General features: G+C 34.9%; 1 protein-coding gene across 1 annotated transcript in view; it reads right to left on the reverse strand.

The window, feature by feature from the left end:
• Nucleotides 1-6,517: 6,517 nt before the first annotated feature.
• LRRIQ1 (leucine rich repeats and IQ motif containing 1) overlaps nucleotides 6,518-16,628 on the reverse strand; it is a 107,397-nt gene continuing 97,286 nt past the window's right edge. The window contains exon 25 of the mRNA XM_062622360.1: nucleotides 6,518-7,084. Coding sequence (XP_062478344.1) covers nucleotides 6,930-7,084 — 155 coding nt within the window. The 3' untranslated portion in view covers nucleotides 6,518-6,929. The remainder of the gene's footprint in view (nucleotides 7,085-16,628) is intronic.

Genomic DNA, 16,628 nt, shown 5'->3' on the forward strand with positions numbered 1-16,628 from the left:
CTTCTGAAACGCAAGCCTGAATTAAGGAACATCTATCCCCCAGTCTTTAGACTTTCTCCCCTTCCTACCGAAGACGGCTAGATGAATACAGAAAAGGACTTAGTGGTTAACCGATACGCTGCTAATATTTCATCCACAGGCCTCCTCCTCTTCCTCCCCTTTTAAAAATTGAGCTCTTGGAAAAACAACATATTTTAAGCTTTCCACACAAATATTGATATTGGCAAATAAAGCCAGCCCCCAGACTATGGTTAGAGACAGTCTTCTTTTTGTTTCTACCCCGGGAAATCAAAATTAATCCACTGTATTACAAATTGCCTCAGAATATTTCACTTTTCCTGACAAAAAGCGTACCTGGCATATGTCGCCGAGAGAGTGGGACCTTTTCCCCAGCACGTTTGTGCGGTGGCTGTTTCTAGGGGGTACCAGGCAGCGGTGGGCGCTGGGGAGAGGACCTGACACAGCAGAAAAGTCCCTTCTTTGCGCCTACATTTGTGCTGGAGCAAGGGAGGTGGTATCAAGTGATCAGGTAAAGTAGAGGTGATGCAAGCGTGAAGCTTCGCCTCGTCTGCCTGCCAGGAGAGAGCAGGTCGCCCTCTAGACCACTTGCCACCACAGCCAGAGAATCCGTCCCGAGCAGCCGGGTGGAGGCTCCGAGTTTAACCTAGCAGATGAACAGGCTGCACATCACCGTAACACAGTAACATCCCAAGGCATTACCTGCAACTCAAAGCGAATGAAAACAGCATCAACATGAAGGAGCTCCATAAAATGCAGCTCTTTGCTTTTTTTTTGTTTGTTTGTTTTTATTTGATTTTTTTTCCAGGCTGAAGTCGCAGAGAAATCAATGGGGCTGAACCCGCAATGGAGATTGAAGCCGTTGCACGCAAAAATGTGAAACGACAGTGTACAACGACTTAATACTCCCAGATCGTTCTGTGACCCCCCACCGCGGGGAGAGGTAAGGGGGATGGGGGTGGGTATGGTGCGGAGCCGCGGTGGTTTGCACGGGAGCCGCAAATTAGGGGTAAACTGCGACGGAAGAGAAAAAGCCACCAGAAATTACCACTTATTGGGACTGGGTGGTCTATGTATCCTCTCCTTCTCTCTTGTCACTCTAGCCGTGCTATTTTATTCCCCGCGGCACCCCCTTTTCTCTCATATTAAGGAAATTGTCATTTAATTGCTGTAGAACTGTATTAAATCGCGTGAATGGCAACATATTAGGCAAATTAGAGCTACGTTTACAGCTGACTTGCCTTCTTGCAATGAATAACCCCTCGAATCCCCTACACACAGTGATGGTGGCAGAAAACGTGATTTTGAAAGGACAGTCCTCATCTAATGACCAGAATGTGGCAGGAAGACAGAACCTATTTTACGGTTTTACATTCTCTTTTCAGAGCGTGTCTTATAAGCACAGAAAGTTAAGCTGACTTAAAGTAGAGGCATTTATCGTTTATTAGAATTTTAACTAAATAGCTATCACAATCTCTCCTAAAGAGCTATTTGTACCTCAGGATATCTGTTGTGCACATTGACTGTGCCTCAGCTCAGTGATGGTACTTATTTGCATTCAGGTATGAAGTAGTGCCTCACTAAAAAAATAAAGCTAACCTCTAGTTTCTTTCAAATCGACTAAGCAACTAACAAAATGTTGCTAACTCAAAAAAAAAAAATCTATCTATCAAACAAGCAAAGACTGGGAGAGGAACAAATGCTAGTCCTTGGCAGCGATGTATGTGCTAACCTGTTGTGTCATAATCTATGTCACTAAAATTATGAAGCAAGTCCATCTGTGTTCATAATGAACAATCCATTCGTCCAGCTGCCCTGCAAATAATAGTGTAGTTCATAATGTCATCCATTTCAAATTCCAGTCCTTGTAAAGATGGCCAGTCTGTGGCAGTTACACAATATTTCTAATAAAAATATCTGAACACCCATTTGCCATCATGGAACTTCATGAATGCCTCTCCAGCAGGGATTTTAGAGCTTGAAAACCCTCAGCACAACTTGGCCTCCAGAAGTGCCTTGAGGATGGATCCAAACACATGTAGTCAGGACTTTCCTGACCACCTTTGCCTTTAAAACCAGGGAAGCAGCTCTCCACAATACTCAACAGCTGCTTTAGACTGACCTAGATGGTTACTTGCAGGCCATACTTATGGCTCTTGCCCTACTCTGGCACATTTTTCTGCCTCTGTGAGAAGAAACAGGTGTTCCATTCTTACTTAACCACAGCTACATCCATGATGAGTTGGCATCTCCCTTTGATATCTGTATCATCTATATCTATACATATATATACATTATATCTATATATCTATACCTATAATCTATATCTATCTATATCTGTATCATCTACCTATATCTCACATGAGCTTTAATGAGCGCTGCAGTATTTCACTGTGGGCCAAGATTTCAATTCCCTAAGACCTTATGCAATGATGAGATCAGCCATTGACTGTGATTTGTCTGCTTTCCACAGGCTACTGGTCAAAGCTCCTATGTTTTCACAAGTCCTATAAAAATAAAATTAGTAAATTCATTTTTCACTTATGGCTGTAAAAAGAAATAAACAAAATAAAGTTTACTGCTGTCTTTTCTTTCTCCTTTCCCTCCCCTCCCTTCCAGCTAGTACAGATAAGTACAAACAGCTTGGATCTCAGAAGTGATATCAGGCTACTCAATCTATAATATGGTTGAGTTTCTTTCCTAACTTTTTTGGGCCATGTGGTAATAGCTACTTTTTGTATGTTTTTCTAATTAAAGAAAAGCACATTAAGAGAGTGCAGTGTCACAGAATATTAGCCCAGCTTCTGCTAATGCTAGCATGAATAATTTCAGTGTGTATCAAGAAAAGACTCTGTCTCCACAAATTTACATTGCCATTATTATAATTGGAGAACAAGTTTTATGAGGAATAGCTGAGGGAACTGGAGTTGTTTAGTCTGGAGGAGAAGAGGCTCAGGGGGGGCCTTATCACTCTCTACAACTACCTGAAAGGAGGTTGTAGTGAGGTGGGGATCAGTCTCTTTTCCCAAGTAACAAGTGATAGAACAAGAGGTAACAGCCTCAAGTTGCACCAGGGGAGGTTTAGATTAGATATTAGGAAAAATTTCTTCACTGAGAGGGTGAACAGGCATTGGAACAGGCTGTCCAGAAAAGTGGTGGAATCACCATCCCTGAAAATGTTAAAAAAAAAAGTGTAAATTTCACAGTTTGGTGGTTGACTTGGCAATCCTGGGGTACAGGTTGGACTTGATCTTAAAGGTCTTTTCCAACCTAGTTGATTCTATGATTCTATATGAAGCTAAAACAAAAGTGTATTCCTCAGAGTTCCTAGTGGGAGACCAAGTGGCAGTTTTTCACCCATGTGTCTGAGGCCAGATTTGGACACCACCTGTGACGTGTTTAAAAAATGTGAACAGTGTGTATAGCAGACACTTCTTTAATGAATGCATGTTTGAATAATAGGTTATTAGTAATTACTTATAAGTCAAAATGTGACACTAACTCACCCTACACCAAAGCAATATCTATGCTATAGATACATGGGCTGCCTGCAATTTACAGATCTGCTAAAACAATAAATCTGAGCAACATTTTTTTTTGATTCAGCAAAGTTACTGTTAAAGAGTGTCTTAACATGTAAGTAGGAAAATCTGCCCGTTATTCAGTGAGAAACACTTAATTAGGGTGTTTTCTCATTAGGGTGTTTTCTCATTCAGGTTTGGGTAATCTGAGCACCATTAACACGTCTTTCTCATTCAGAACATTCATTTTGGGGAACACTTTTTTTCTGTTGCAGGAGATAATGATGATCCTAACACCACCGTTTAAAGACCAAGGGTTTAAGGAATTGCTGTGCAGACCTTTAGGTAAGTTGTACAGGAAAAGACACTCCCGGGATCCAACCAGGAGAGCTGCAAAAAGCTTTTCAATTCGATTTAGCGAATGACACTCATCAAAGCATCAATGCATAAATGCACCTGGGTTGTTTTATTCTTAATTTTGAATGAAGACTTTTCTACATTTCTGAGAAGGGTGCTTCATACATTTGAGAAGTATTTTTTTAAAGAGCTTATTCCCATGAAGTCCCTCCTGGTTCATGTTAAAGGATCTACAGGGAACAGAAAAAAAATACTGAAATGACGCTAGTGAGAGCTCTGGAGCACCACAAAGGCAGTAGCACATCTAGAAACATGTAGTTTAGGGGCTTTGTGGTGCAGGTTTTGATGGGCTGTCACTGTTACTCACAGCCACTCCACCATCAGAACAGATTGCCAGAGAAATATAATTTTAAGAATATGTCCTAAATGGAATTGCTCTGTTGGGTGGTATTGATGGGGGGGATAAAGAAAAGAAGGGAAAAGAAAAAGAGAAAAAGAAAATTAAGAAGAAAAAAGAGAGAATGAAAAGAAAACCCAAGAAAAACAAAGAAACCATGAAACACCTTTCTGCTTTGCAGAACAGGGCTTGAAAAATTCATGTCATAAATACATCACCCTGTGCAACATTCGCATTACCTCTGACATTACATACTATAAGATGTGACTATGAACAGCAGACATTTGCCCAGATTTACGGTTGCTTCATCTTGTTCCTCAAAGCAATAAGGTCTATCTGTCTGCTACCTTGAACAGAAGTTGCACCTTGCACATTTACCCATATTTGACTAGACACACTCTACTTTCAACACTGCAATTCTTAAAAAAATGAGTTGGATACAATAAGACATCAACCTTCTACACATCTCAATATCACGTAATGAAAACAGCAATATGTTTTGGCATGCTTTATAACTTAATTTCTGTTGGGTATGGTAGTTAATCTATGCATAACAATATCAATTTATGGAACAGCAGACTAGTATACTAATGAACCTGAAAGAGCATGTTAGTGAATATAGTTAGTTTCTTAAATTGTACATTAAAAAGCTACTATTTTGTCTTTTCAAAATGAAATGTTTTTTAAAATTTTGCCAAAACATTTTATTTAGACTTGGAGGTATTTCTCATTTAGAAACACCTGGAAAGCAAAAGAGATCAGGTATGAAGACTTTTACGTAGTTGATCTTTTTGTAGATATAAAGGTAGATATAGATGATAGAGATGCAGACAGATTTATAAAATATGAAATATAATTCTCTTATTTACAGTTGTGATGATGTGCAGTATGTTATGGACACTCTAGGCAAACAGAATAATCTGCAAGAAGTTCTAAACTGTGAACTGCTTGATTTTGCATTTTGATCTCCAATTAACACCTGTAATGGTGGAGAATGTATTTACTGACTGCACTGCCACATATAGTGGCAGGAATTTTGAACTAACAAAGTTTTCCCTACAAAACTTATATCCTTGATAATACAATTGAAATTATAAAGTAAAAGGTCCAGTCTTCGGTGGTGACATTTAAAAGTCATTATACAGCAGATCTGGAAATCAATGTTAACGCTTGCAACATACATTGGGAAACTAACTAGATAACACAAGCACCTACTGATATTTTATACCCTGCTGACAACCACAGCATTTCTATAGCCAGGCTGAGCAGTCTTCTGTGACCATCCTTCTTCAGAAACGTAGAGAAATCTTTTCTGAAGTAGGCTGCACTGACTTTTCAAAAGTAAAATGTTAAACATGTAAAAAAAAGTAAAATGTTCAAAACCCCTAAACTCAGCACAATGATTCAAATGAGGTTTTCCATGAGGTCAACCATCTTTTTATATGAACGTAAATGCGAGTATTCACAAAAATGAGATAACTGTTTCAATCCATAGTCATATGTATGCTAGCATAAAAAGCACCTCACAAATAATGTCATATTTAAGTACATATTTAAAAAAGCCACAGCATTAGAATTTATATTTTTCTCTGACCAAAGTTTCAGGCTCCATTAACCTCCCCACTTCTCTCAATCTGTTGCAGGTTGAGGCTTCACAATTTTACAGAAGATAGAGGAGATACCAAAGACAGACTTCTCTCGATCCAATTAGCAACTTCTACCCTCAAAGTAGAAAACATTAAAATAATGTTAGGCTTTGAAATCAAAGAGCATTTTCTGTCCTGTATGTTGATGGACAAAGCATTCAGTAGAAGTAATGAGTCAGATACCCATACACAGTTGATACAGCATTTCTTTTCTTTCTCTACATCTTGTTGTACCACAAAACTTTCACACAGATCTGAAGGCGTCTGGCTACATGAACAAAGAAAGTTGGGTTAACAGCGTCATGTAGGTGTAATGTTCTATTACCCCAGAACAAAATGAGAACTTACTTAGTAAATTTATTTTTTTCTTTAAGCCGCTATGAAAATGTTAGAAGTCTTTGAAAGCATAAGACTATAAAGAGGTTGCTTTAGCATATTATGACCATAATTTAGCTCTAGAGCCTTATCATATTACTAAAATAAAAAGATGAGCTTATCTCTACCATTTGTAGATAGCTGTGAATTTTTGCCACTTCAGAGAAATATTCTAAACAGGCTTTTCTAAGAATGGCATTGCTCACAACAGTTTGCAAACACGTATTTTATTTGTGAGAAAATGAGAATTCACTGTTTTGATATGTGACGTATATCACATGAGCATGAATCATTATTAAATTTGCACATCTCAACCAGTTGTTATAAGCAAGCCTAAACTTATTCACTGTACAACAGTAGGGTTAATCAGCTCTGCATTCTACACAACATGAACATACAAGTAATTGAAAACACAAACTATGATAACTTACTGACAGGTATAAAATACTTTGACCAAAACAAAACCAACCCAAACCACTGAAACCATGTATAACAAAAAAAGTCAAACGTAGTTAATTGAAACTCTTTATATTGGTACTAAATGAGAATCCAAAAATTAATATTCATAGGCTTAAAGAGAAACATCTCTCCATATGCCCTCCATGTTGGATTAAATCAACTAGTTAAATTATCTCCAATATTTTTAAGCTTCGTCCTTTTTTTGCCTGCTCCCCATCCTCCGCTGAACTGCACTGGATGGTCTCGAAATGATATCCGCTGTTTATAAGATGGACCCAAACATGATTTTTCTGGAGTAGGTATATTCTTTTCTAGGCAATAAATAGACACATGAAATTAAAAACCAAACAAAACTCCCTAAATTTCACTGCATCGTAATCTTTTTAAGATAATAATACACATTAATATGTCTAATTTGATAGAACATTATTGCTCACTGTTTTAAAAGTAATACAAGTATTTTCACAAGATAGTACTTTTTTAAGAACAATCTCCTTGTCAAAATAGGCAGTAAAATTACTACACAAAATGATATAAAAGTGCCACTGTCCATTTTAAGCATATTTTAAACACATACACAGATACTCAGTGCCTTTGACATAGAAACTAGTAATGTCATCCATCCTTCAAGTGAATGGAGAATCAGTTCATAACATGCATCTAATTAACAAGTTCTTCTTTAACTATATTAGAGCAAATATAAGAGGATTTTTTCTTTTTCAAACCCAGGAATACTTAAATTTGATGCTGAATGGTGCCACAGCAAATATAAACACACATCAAATTAAGTGAAATAATCACTTTCATAGTCATGCATACAGATGCTTGAGTAATTTAGTTTCTACAAAATACTTAATTATTTAAATAAAATAACCAGTATACCTAAGAAAAAGTCATGATTCTTATTTTATAAAAAACATTGCTTTACAGATGGAAATACCTTTCTAAGACATCTGTAAGAAAGATAGTATCTGTGGAAGACAAACTGTGAAAGCGAATGATACGATATTCACAGTAGAACAGGGTTTTTTACATATCTATATATATCCAAAATGAGCACGCTTAGCTTATCAAATAAAAATTTTACAACCATATTTTTGCCACCTATTGAAGCAAAAGCTTACTAATTGCATATTTTTAGCATTTTTGATATTTCAAATTTTTAGTACTGTTCAATAGCAAAAATATTTTTTCACAATAAATAGTCCCCAAAATTAAAAGCTTAAATCATATGGCTGTATATAATTCTATTTATTAATAGAAAAAATATAGTTATACATTTCAAACAGGAAGAACACCTTTGTTTTCTCATGGATGCTTTTCCGTAGTCTTCTAGATCTAAATGTCAGGAGCTTTTCCCAGCCTACACTTCCCTTTTCCATGTACCCCCTTTAATTTAAAAGCTGCTTTATGAGGTTGAAAACATTGTTAAACAACAAAAACGATAAAAAATAAATAAAAGGGAAATAGGTATTGCATGTTCAGACTGGAAACAAAGTTTGGGGCTAATTTATGCTTGAGACTGACTTTCTCATGTACTCATCTTCAAGATTGTATCAATGATAAAGACAACATAACATTTATTTCTATATTTCAACAAAACAAATATTTGTTATTATATTCTTTTAAAACCAGAATAAATACAAACGACAGAACAAAAACCATCAGTAACAATAAATTTGAAAATCAGTTTAGAAGTGATAGCATTAATGTAGCAAAACAGGAAGTGAATCTCATCCTAACTGCCTAATCTGGATTATTTCTGGACTAATAACCTCACATGTTTATAAATTTCTCTGTACTGATAGATATCATTTTCACAATGGATTTTAGAAATTTGCAGGTTTTCTGACTTTCCACTTATAACTATACAGAATCCATTGTAAGGGATATTTTGTCTTCGCATTACTATGAAACGCATATTATTATTACAGAAAAACAAAATCCCCAAAGACTTGCCATATTTTTTTGCAAGAAACTTGTGAAAAGTCTTCATAAATTACTCATATAACCTTTTATTTTGGCAGAATAACAGCCACATCTGTCATAGCACGAATTCTTCTTGTCTAAACTTCAGACTCAATTGCAACTCATTTTTGCATTCTTTAGATGGCAACACAGTCAAATCTCTTGTGAGCAAAATGTAATAACTTACTAACTTTGAGTGAATATAAACTGCCCGAACAAAACAAGGTTTTAGATGTCTGTGATGTCTGGGCCTCAGTAAGAGAGCAGGACACCTTCCTCAGCCTGAAGGTATTTTTGCAAAATGTCAGGTACTCTAAAGGTGTAGACTCTGCTCCCTTGAATGCAGGTTAATAAATCAGAAGCTATCCCAGATTATGAAAGGCACAGGTCCCTTTTTCTTTATCTATCCTGAAGTGTTGATTATATTTCCTAGGGTCTACTTTAAAATTTGCTAAACACTAGTGACCTAGAAAGATAGGATTAAAGCATAGACTACTCTGTATTCTTTCTTTCCGTTCTTCATAAAGTTCTCGGCACTGTCAGCCAAATAAAATAAAACCACTATAGGGAATGACCAACTATATCTACAAGACAAGTTTGTTGTAAAGCACTTCCCTTTTATGTCCCATCTTCCCATCTTTGAAATGAGCATAATTATGCTTGCATATCTGATATAGCACCTTTTATATCTAGTATATAGTACTAAGAGGTGGGTATTATTATCAATGTTGCTGTTCTGGTGACCAGTCTAACTGTAGTGAAGAAAACCAGAACTGGCATAGAGATCCAACTGCCTATTCCCTGAAGAAGAATTCTCAAAGATATGAGTTAGACTTGCATATAAGCATAGTGAGGTTTGCTTACTCCTATTCATATTATACCTATAATTCTCAAATATTATACTTAAACTGCTAGTGGCTTAAATGGTAATTATGATTGAAAACAGAACAAAAAAAAAAAAAGAAAATACAGGAATGGAATGCATTGCAAATTAGGACTTGCTTGATTTATCATACATGCCCACAATTACTATGCTTATTTTTAATTCATGTCTTTTGCAATTTCAGTGAAACTCTTGGTATGAACATTCTTGCAGTAAAGTAAGAACAGCTTTGAACTTAAGTGTAAATAAAATATCTAGGTAGGGTCTTGTAAGAAGTAAAGATACCATATACAAATTGAAACTAAAACACAGTTACTTGGTGTCAATACCTGTATTTACAATAGGCTTTCTGATTCTACATTATTATTCAAATGGGCAATTTTTTTTCCTTCAGAAATATTCAATAAAGACAGTTCCATTAGCAAATGATTAGAGTTTTCTCAAGATTAAGTAGATGACAGAAGACTAGAGACTCTGGTAAGGGATGACAATGCCATGCTGAATTAGTTCAAAGAAACTAGAACACTTAGAAATGTTCTTTTAAAATACAGTCTTATTTTTCTTAAGGAAAAAACCCAAAACAAAAACAAAAAACCCAACCGAAACCAACCAACCAACCAAAAAAACCCAACCAAAACCAAAAAACAAAAAACCCCAAACCAAACCAAACCAAAAATGCTCATTATATTTGTTTCATTTATATTTGTTACCTTTACTTATATTTATTATGCTTTACTTCTCCTTGGACCTAAGTATGTTTATGCCTGCTCAGGGGAAGTTATGCAATTTTATTGCTTTATGGGACCTTTTTTATTTTAAGAACAAGGGAGAAAGTAATAAAAAGTGGATATTTAGTTCAATGTACAGAAATAAATAAAGCAAAGATTCACCAGAAAACAATAACTGCATTTTGCATTTTTTCTTAAATGTTCTACTGATCATGTACTTGAAGTGCTTCAAGATCAATATTGAGGTATTATTAAAATGTAAAATATCTGCATCTGTTCTTTTAACTGTTCTTTGGGGCGCACTTTATTTTAAAGTCTTACTTTGCACCTCTATATTTTTTTAAAGGGAGATCTTATATTTTTCTCTCACTGCATTACTAATAATGTAAACAGTTTTTCCAGCAAGCTTGGATTTGCAATACCTTCATTTACCCCTAAACTGTAATGTGTCTTGCAAATGAACAGTTCATGTATTAGCATATAGGAGTGAATAAAAATAACTGCTATCAGAACTTTTTAACTGGAAAAATAAAAGGTGATATCTACAGTTATATTTTGCCATCAATGTAAAGATATTTGTAAGGTATATATGTCATTAATATGTGCACATACACACACAGATTGGCATGTGTTTATTTGTAATTTATGAGTAATTTTAAGCATGATCATGATATTTTCTTTTCATGTTATGTTCCATGAGTATATTTGAAGTGGGACTTACCCAAAGGCAACAACAGAAAGATTCACATTGTTTCAAGATATAAGTATCTTTACGAAGTATAAAGTAGACCTATTAAAACTACTGATTTTTTATTTTATAAAGTACTGATCTTTTTTATAACAATAATAGGAATAATAGCAATAATACTAACAGTAACAGTAGTAATGTTAATAAAGCAGGTCTCCCTGTCTGTGTCAGAGGGGTTGGAACTAGATGACCTTAAGGTCATTTCCAATCCTAAGTGTTCTATGATTCTATGGTTCTATGATTCTATAATAGCAATAACTTTTACCATTAGTGGTACTGGAATTAAATAGAACCTGGTGAGTGTATTAAGTACAATTTTACATGATATACAGTTATTCTAATACCCCCTCATATGGAAACAAAATCTTAGCCAAGAAAAGCAATTTAACTTCTCCTATCCCAAATCAGGCTTGGAAGACAGGCTGTAACAGTTATTTACTGTACTTTCATTTAATTGTAGCATTGCCTGTGTGAAGTTCCAGTATAGTTTGAGAGATTTTCAGGTGCCTGTATATATCAAATAACCATTTCTTTTGAGTATGTGTTGAAAGCTTGTCTTGGGTTAAGCTCACATGCTTCTATTTCCAAGCAGTCAGTTTTCTGTTGTTTAATCTGTTTTCTGCTATTGATTTGTTCTGGTCTTTTTTCGTTAAAGCCTGGGTCTTTTAACAAATGTCAAGGTTTACATATCCCCTGTTTTGATAAGTAATGCAATATGTAAAATGCTTTGAATGAAATTCTTGGTGTCCAAGAAGAAAAGCTTTGTTAAACAGGCTATGATGGACACTTTATGATGTATAGTAGACGTCATAGGGCATTTATCGATCCACCTAACATTGTGTGTCTGGAGATATAATTTATTTCAAAGTCCTTACCATATTGTATTACTTAAGTGCAAATACAGCATAAGAAGGCATGGAGAAAACACTTCAACATTTTAATGAAAGTGACCAGAACAAATCCATAGCAGCAAAGCGTTTACAACAATTTAAGCTCTGAAAAGAAGCTAGGTTCAGCAGGTCTGTGAAAAAGGTAAATGCTACAATCTCAGAAAAGTTAATTTTTAATAATGTTACTTATGAGTATATTGAAAGTGGATCAAACATGTTTTTTTAGTTGCATTATTTCCATCAAAACAAAAACGTATTGCAATTTTACATTAAATTTTGTATTTCATATATATTTGTACAGCCTTGAGAAGGAGCATCATATATGAAATCCCATGCAATATGCAAAGATATATCTCCTTTCCGTATGGAGATTTGAAGATAAAACATACTTATGATTTCCATTTTTTTTTTTTTGCAAGCAAATGATTAATTTTCTCTGTAAATCTCCTTGACTTCAAGTTGGTAGGACTAGAGACTAATCTTAAAATTTTATAGAAACAATGAACTTAAATATCTTTAGTCATTGAACACTGATGCTGTTTTGACTAGATCTTGCTGACAAATACTTAAATGTGACTGAGTTACATGAAGGAATTCAGACAGATAAACATTTACAAACATTTGCAAGAATAAGTTATAAAATTTATTAATTGCCATTCTGAGCACTTAAAATAATAAACATAATGCTCAAATAAGTTCCTGTGAATTATAACATTTTCCTAACTATGAACATGATTTTAAGCACTGTTGGTTGTTAAAGCCAAACATTTATTTATTTATTTATTTATTTATTTATTTTTCAGCTCCTTATCCATTTATCAAATTTTGACCATTTAGGTTGAAATTTTACACACTGAGTATATGCCTTTGGCTGAAGTTTTCTGAAAGGTCAGTCACTTCTAAGAAAATATGTGAAACATTTATGTTCCCCTTTTCACAGAAGACTTTAAGTCTGCCAAGTAATAGAGACTTGCTGTTAGGATCTGTCCAAATTTGGATAAAGTATATACAAACTGAAGTTTCTACATGATTAGAGGACAAGGTCTTGATTTTTTTGGGCTTTATTCCCTAAAATATCAGTCAGCATGGAAACATGCTTTACCATGATGTTACACAGAGCTAAGCAAGACTATGGCTAAAAATAATGTTGAAGATCATGCTAGGTCAGGGAACTTAAGAGTCTGACTGTTTTATGCTTTCTGTGGCAGATGTAGCCTAACTATGGAATGGACAAGAACTAAAGGTCCCATAGGACGGAAACTGAGAGAAGAGGTAGGGGGCTGGAATTAAAACCTGAAAGAGAAATGAGACTGACTTGGAATTAAGAGAGAAACTGACTAAGGAGAAACTAAGAGAAAGTTAGTTTCTCTAACTCAGTTTCTTAGTTAGAGAAACTAAGGCTAACTTGGTACACAGTACCCTGGCATAGATGGCACAAGAGACTAGAATGACTTGACACACAGACTGACACTGAGAGCAGAGAGAAAATATGGGAAAGAAGAAAGTTGTGAATTGGCAAATGGGGACCGAATAAGAATAAAAGACATGGATTAAGTGTCACTAGATGGGCCCTAACTCTCAGAATAACTTTAAAAAAGTGAAAAGACAGGTGATGATAAGAAATGATACACAGAATAAGTACATTAAGAGTCTGGGCTCAAGATCTGCCTAAATAGTACACTAAACCAGGCCAAATTTGGAGGAAGGTCAAACTAGGAGATGGTGAATCTGAGCAATACTGGCAAGGAATATGTGGATACAAGAAGGAATGGAGAGACTGAGGAAAAAGGTAATCAGAGAAGGACCTGTGGAAAGAAACACAAGACTTGGTGACTGTGTGAAGGAAGCCTAAGAGTGGATGGGAGAGGAGGATGATGCTGGAATAAGAAGTTTGAGGAGCAGAAACAAGAATTTTTCATAGTAAATAAAAGGACTACGGAGCACAAGTGTGGAAAAGTCAGCAATGAAAAAGAGAAAGATTAGAAGGGGAAAAAAGAACAAGGAAAGATTTTTCCTGGGGGAGACACGCCTTTGCCATCCAACAGAACTACTCTATAGTAGCCCAGCATTCATTGCTGTGTCCTTCTGTGCACTGACTTGAAAAAAATTTTTGAAACTACCTAACAAATAACCCACAAAAAAGGAAATCCAAAATTGTTATTGTTTGCCCCTCCCATATGAAAAATATCTTTCTGGTGTGTCTAATGGTTCCAAGGTTCCAAATGGTTAATGTCTCAGAATGGATTTTCTTTTTTAAAAACCTGTTTTCTCTTTAACAAAACCAACCAACCTGCCCCCAAGTATCCCCAAATGCTACTAAAAGACTATCAGGCTGTAATATTAAGTGCTTAAATTTTAGGAAATGCCTCTGTGTATCTGTTAAACATAGTTGTTGAATTATTTTCATAAATCAAACCAGATGAAATTACATGTATAATTTTTCTCCCTAGCCTGATAAATTTTATGGAAGTAAGTTCAAAATGCCTTTTAAAGTCTGCATTTAGGGTATTTTAAAATATATAACCTAAAAGTGAATTAAGCAGCATCTTGTAAATCACCATTCTGCAGTCTGTTCCAAAAGATTAGGTGTGTGCTGTTTGATATACAATTAATACAATATATACATATCTCCATAACAATTTCAAATGGTCAGAAAAGCAGTATCTTTCAGCTATGTTAAACAGAAAAAAGTCACGATCCTGCAGAATCTGTCAAATTTGCACGCATAAGTATTCTCATTATGCAAAAATATACACAACTACATTCCTGATCCAGATTTTTTCTTAATCACATATGATTAGTTGAATTTTTAGAACACTTGGGCATGGAATCAGTAGAACTAACTGATGAGCCAGGCCTATATGTGTGTTTATGTTTTAAAAAAAAAATGTTATTAAGATGGCATATTTTAGGAACAGGGAAATACTAAAACATTATACCTTTAAATAAAAGAAATCCCTACAAACCAGTAAAAAATTGAAGTTTTTTTGCAGTGTATTAGATGTATGTATCATACTGATATCTGGGTTACTGGCTTTGATTGAGCCAGGATTTCACCTCAGATATTCACTTTCACAATTTTATGTTCATTTTTGAAAGAAACCTTCTTCAAAGTTTCTTCAAGGACTACTGCACTTTTACTGTTACTCAACACAACATCTCTCCAGTTAAGGAAAAAAAAAGTAAAAATCAGTTTGTGAATTTAAGAAACAGAAAGAATGAGAGTTAGACCTACATTGCCACCAGTTACCTTATTTTGTGATTTAACCATTCTGTGATTTGACACATCCCTTGATTTTGTCACCATACTGTAAGTAGTTTGTTGTCTGCATGGCTGTACCTGTGTATATCCATCTGTAACATTACTCCTTTGTTGACATGGCAGCTTCCAAATAGTTTATCCAGCTCACAAATGAGGAGGAAGCCCCTTCCCTTTCCAAACTGTTAAACATAATGATGTTTTCATCAGCAGATATATAAACATTATATAAGGAATGTATATACCATGACTATTATTTCTGCAGATAGGAAAATTGATGTATATATATGGATTCCAAATGACATTCCTAGGATCAGCTAACAGGCTAGCAACAGAATGGGAAAAAGCCAAGCCTCTTGAATCTGCAGGCAAATACTTTTCCTTGTGTGGATAAAATGTATCCTACCAGCATCATAAACAGAAAAATAAGTTTTAGTATCTAAGCCTGCAAATGAACAAGTTCCATTGTGCTGTGTATTTTCACATATAAAACATCAATTAAAATTCAGCATACCGAAGAATGTTTAAAATGCAATGAAGATTACTGTGCTGATTTATTATTTTCTAATACATTGCCTTTTCTCATTGATTATTTAAAAGAAAGAATCAATGTCAGATGAAAAATTTGGATGTGACACAATATTAAAATTATGAACTTTATCTACCTGCACCATAAGTTTGCAGAATATAAGGAAGTTCTAATTTGGAAGTCATTAAAGAATTTAAAATTTATATAGATTTGTGCCACTGCTAAATTACCCCATCATTCTGCATGGCTTTTTGCCTAGACACCATTCTAGTCTAACATGTCTAAGGGTTTCCAAATTGAGATTATTTTGCGTTCTTTCAGACCCTAACATAGGTTTAATTACTTTCTAGCTATTTTTCTCTGACCATGTAAATATATGCTAGACATGAATGTATGGTGGATCAACACCTTTTTTTTCTGAGGCATATTTTGTATTATGATAAGATATACAGAGGAACCTGTGTGAAAAAAATGTTACATTGGAATGATGTTCAAAACAACGTTCATGCTTTTTTACTAGGTATCAAGGCCTGGTAAATTTTGATTACTTCAGAACTGCAGAACCCTTTTGCATCCATCAAATGCCTTTATTGAGCACAAAAATAGTAATACTACAGACTCATTTCCCTTTCTTTTACTGGGCAAAATGCTTGTCCACTAACATTAATGTGGTCATATAACTAGATGTGGCTTGCAGAACAGACATCTTTATTCCTAAAATTGTGACAGCAGTTGTGATTTCTAAGGTAAATTGGGTTCAGCATTTTGCTGACAATAATAAGCAATTTGTATGGTAATTATCCACTACAAATTTACAGCATTTTTACACATTTTTAAAGAGAAAGCATAA

This window comes from Pezoporus occidentalis, unplaced genomic scaffold (assembly GCF_034315485.1).
Source record: "Pezoporus occidentalis ecotype Australia unplaced genomic scaffold, CSIRO_AGI_Poc_V1 ctg240, whole genome shotgun sequence".
Taxonomy (NCBI): Eukaryota; Metazoa; Chordata; class Aves; order Psittaciformes; family Psittacidae; genus Pezoporus; species Pezoporus occidentalis.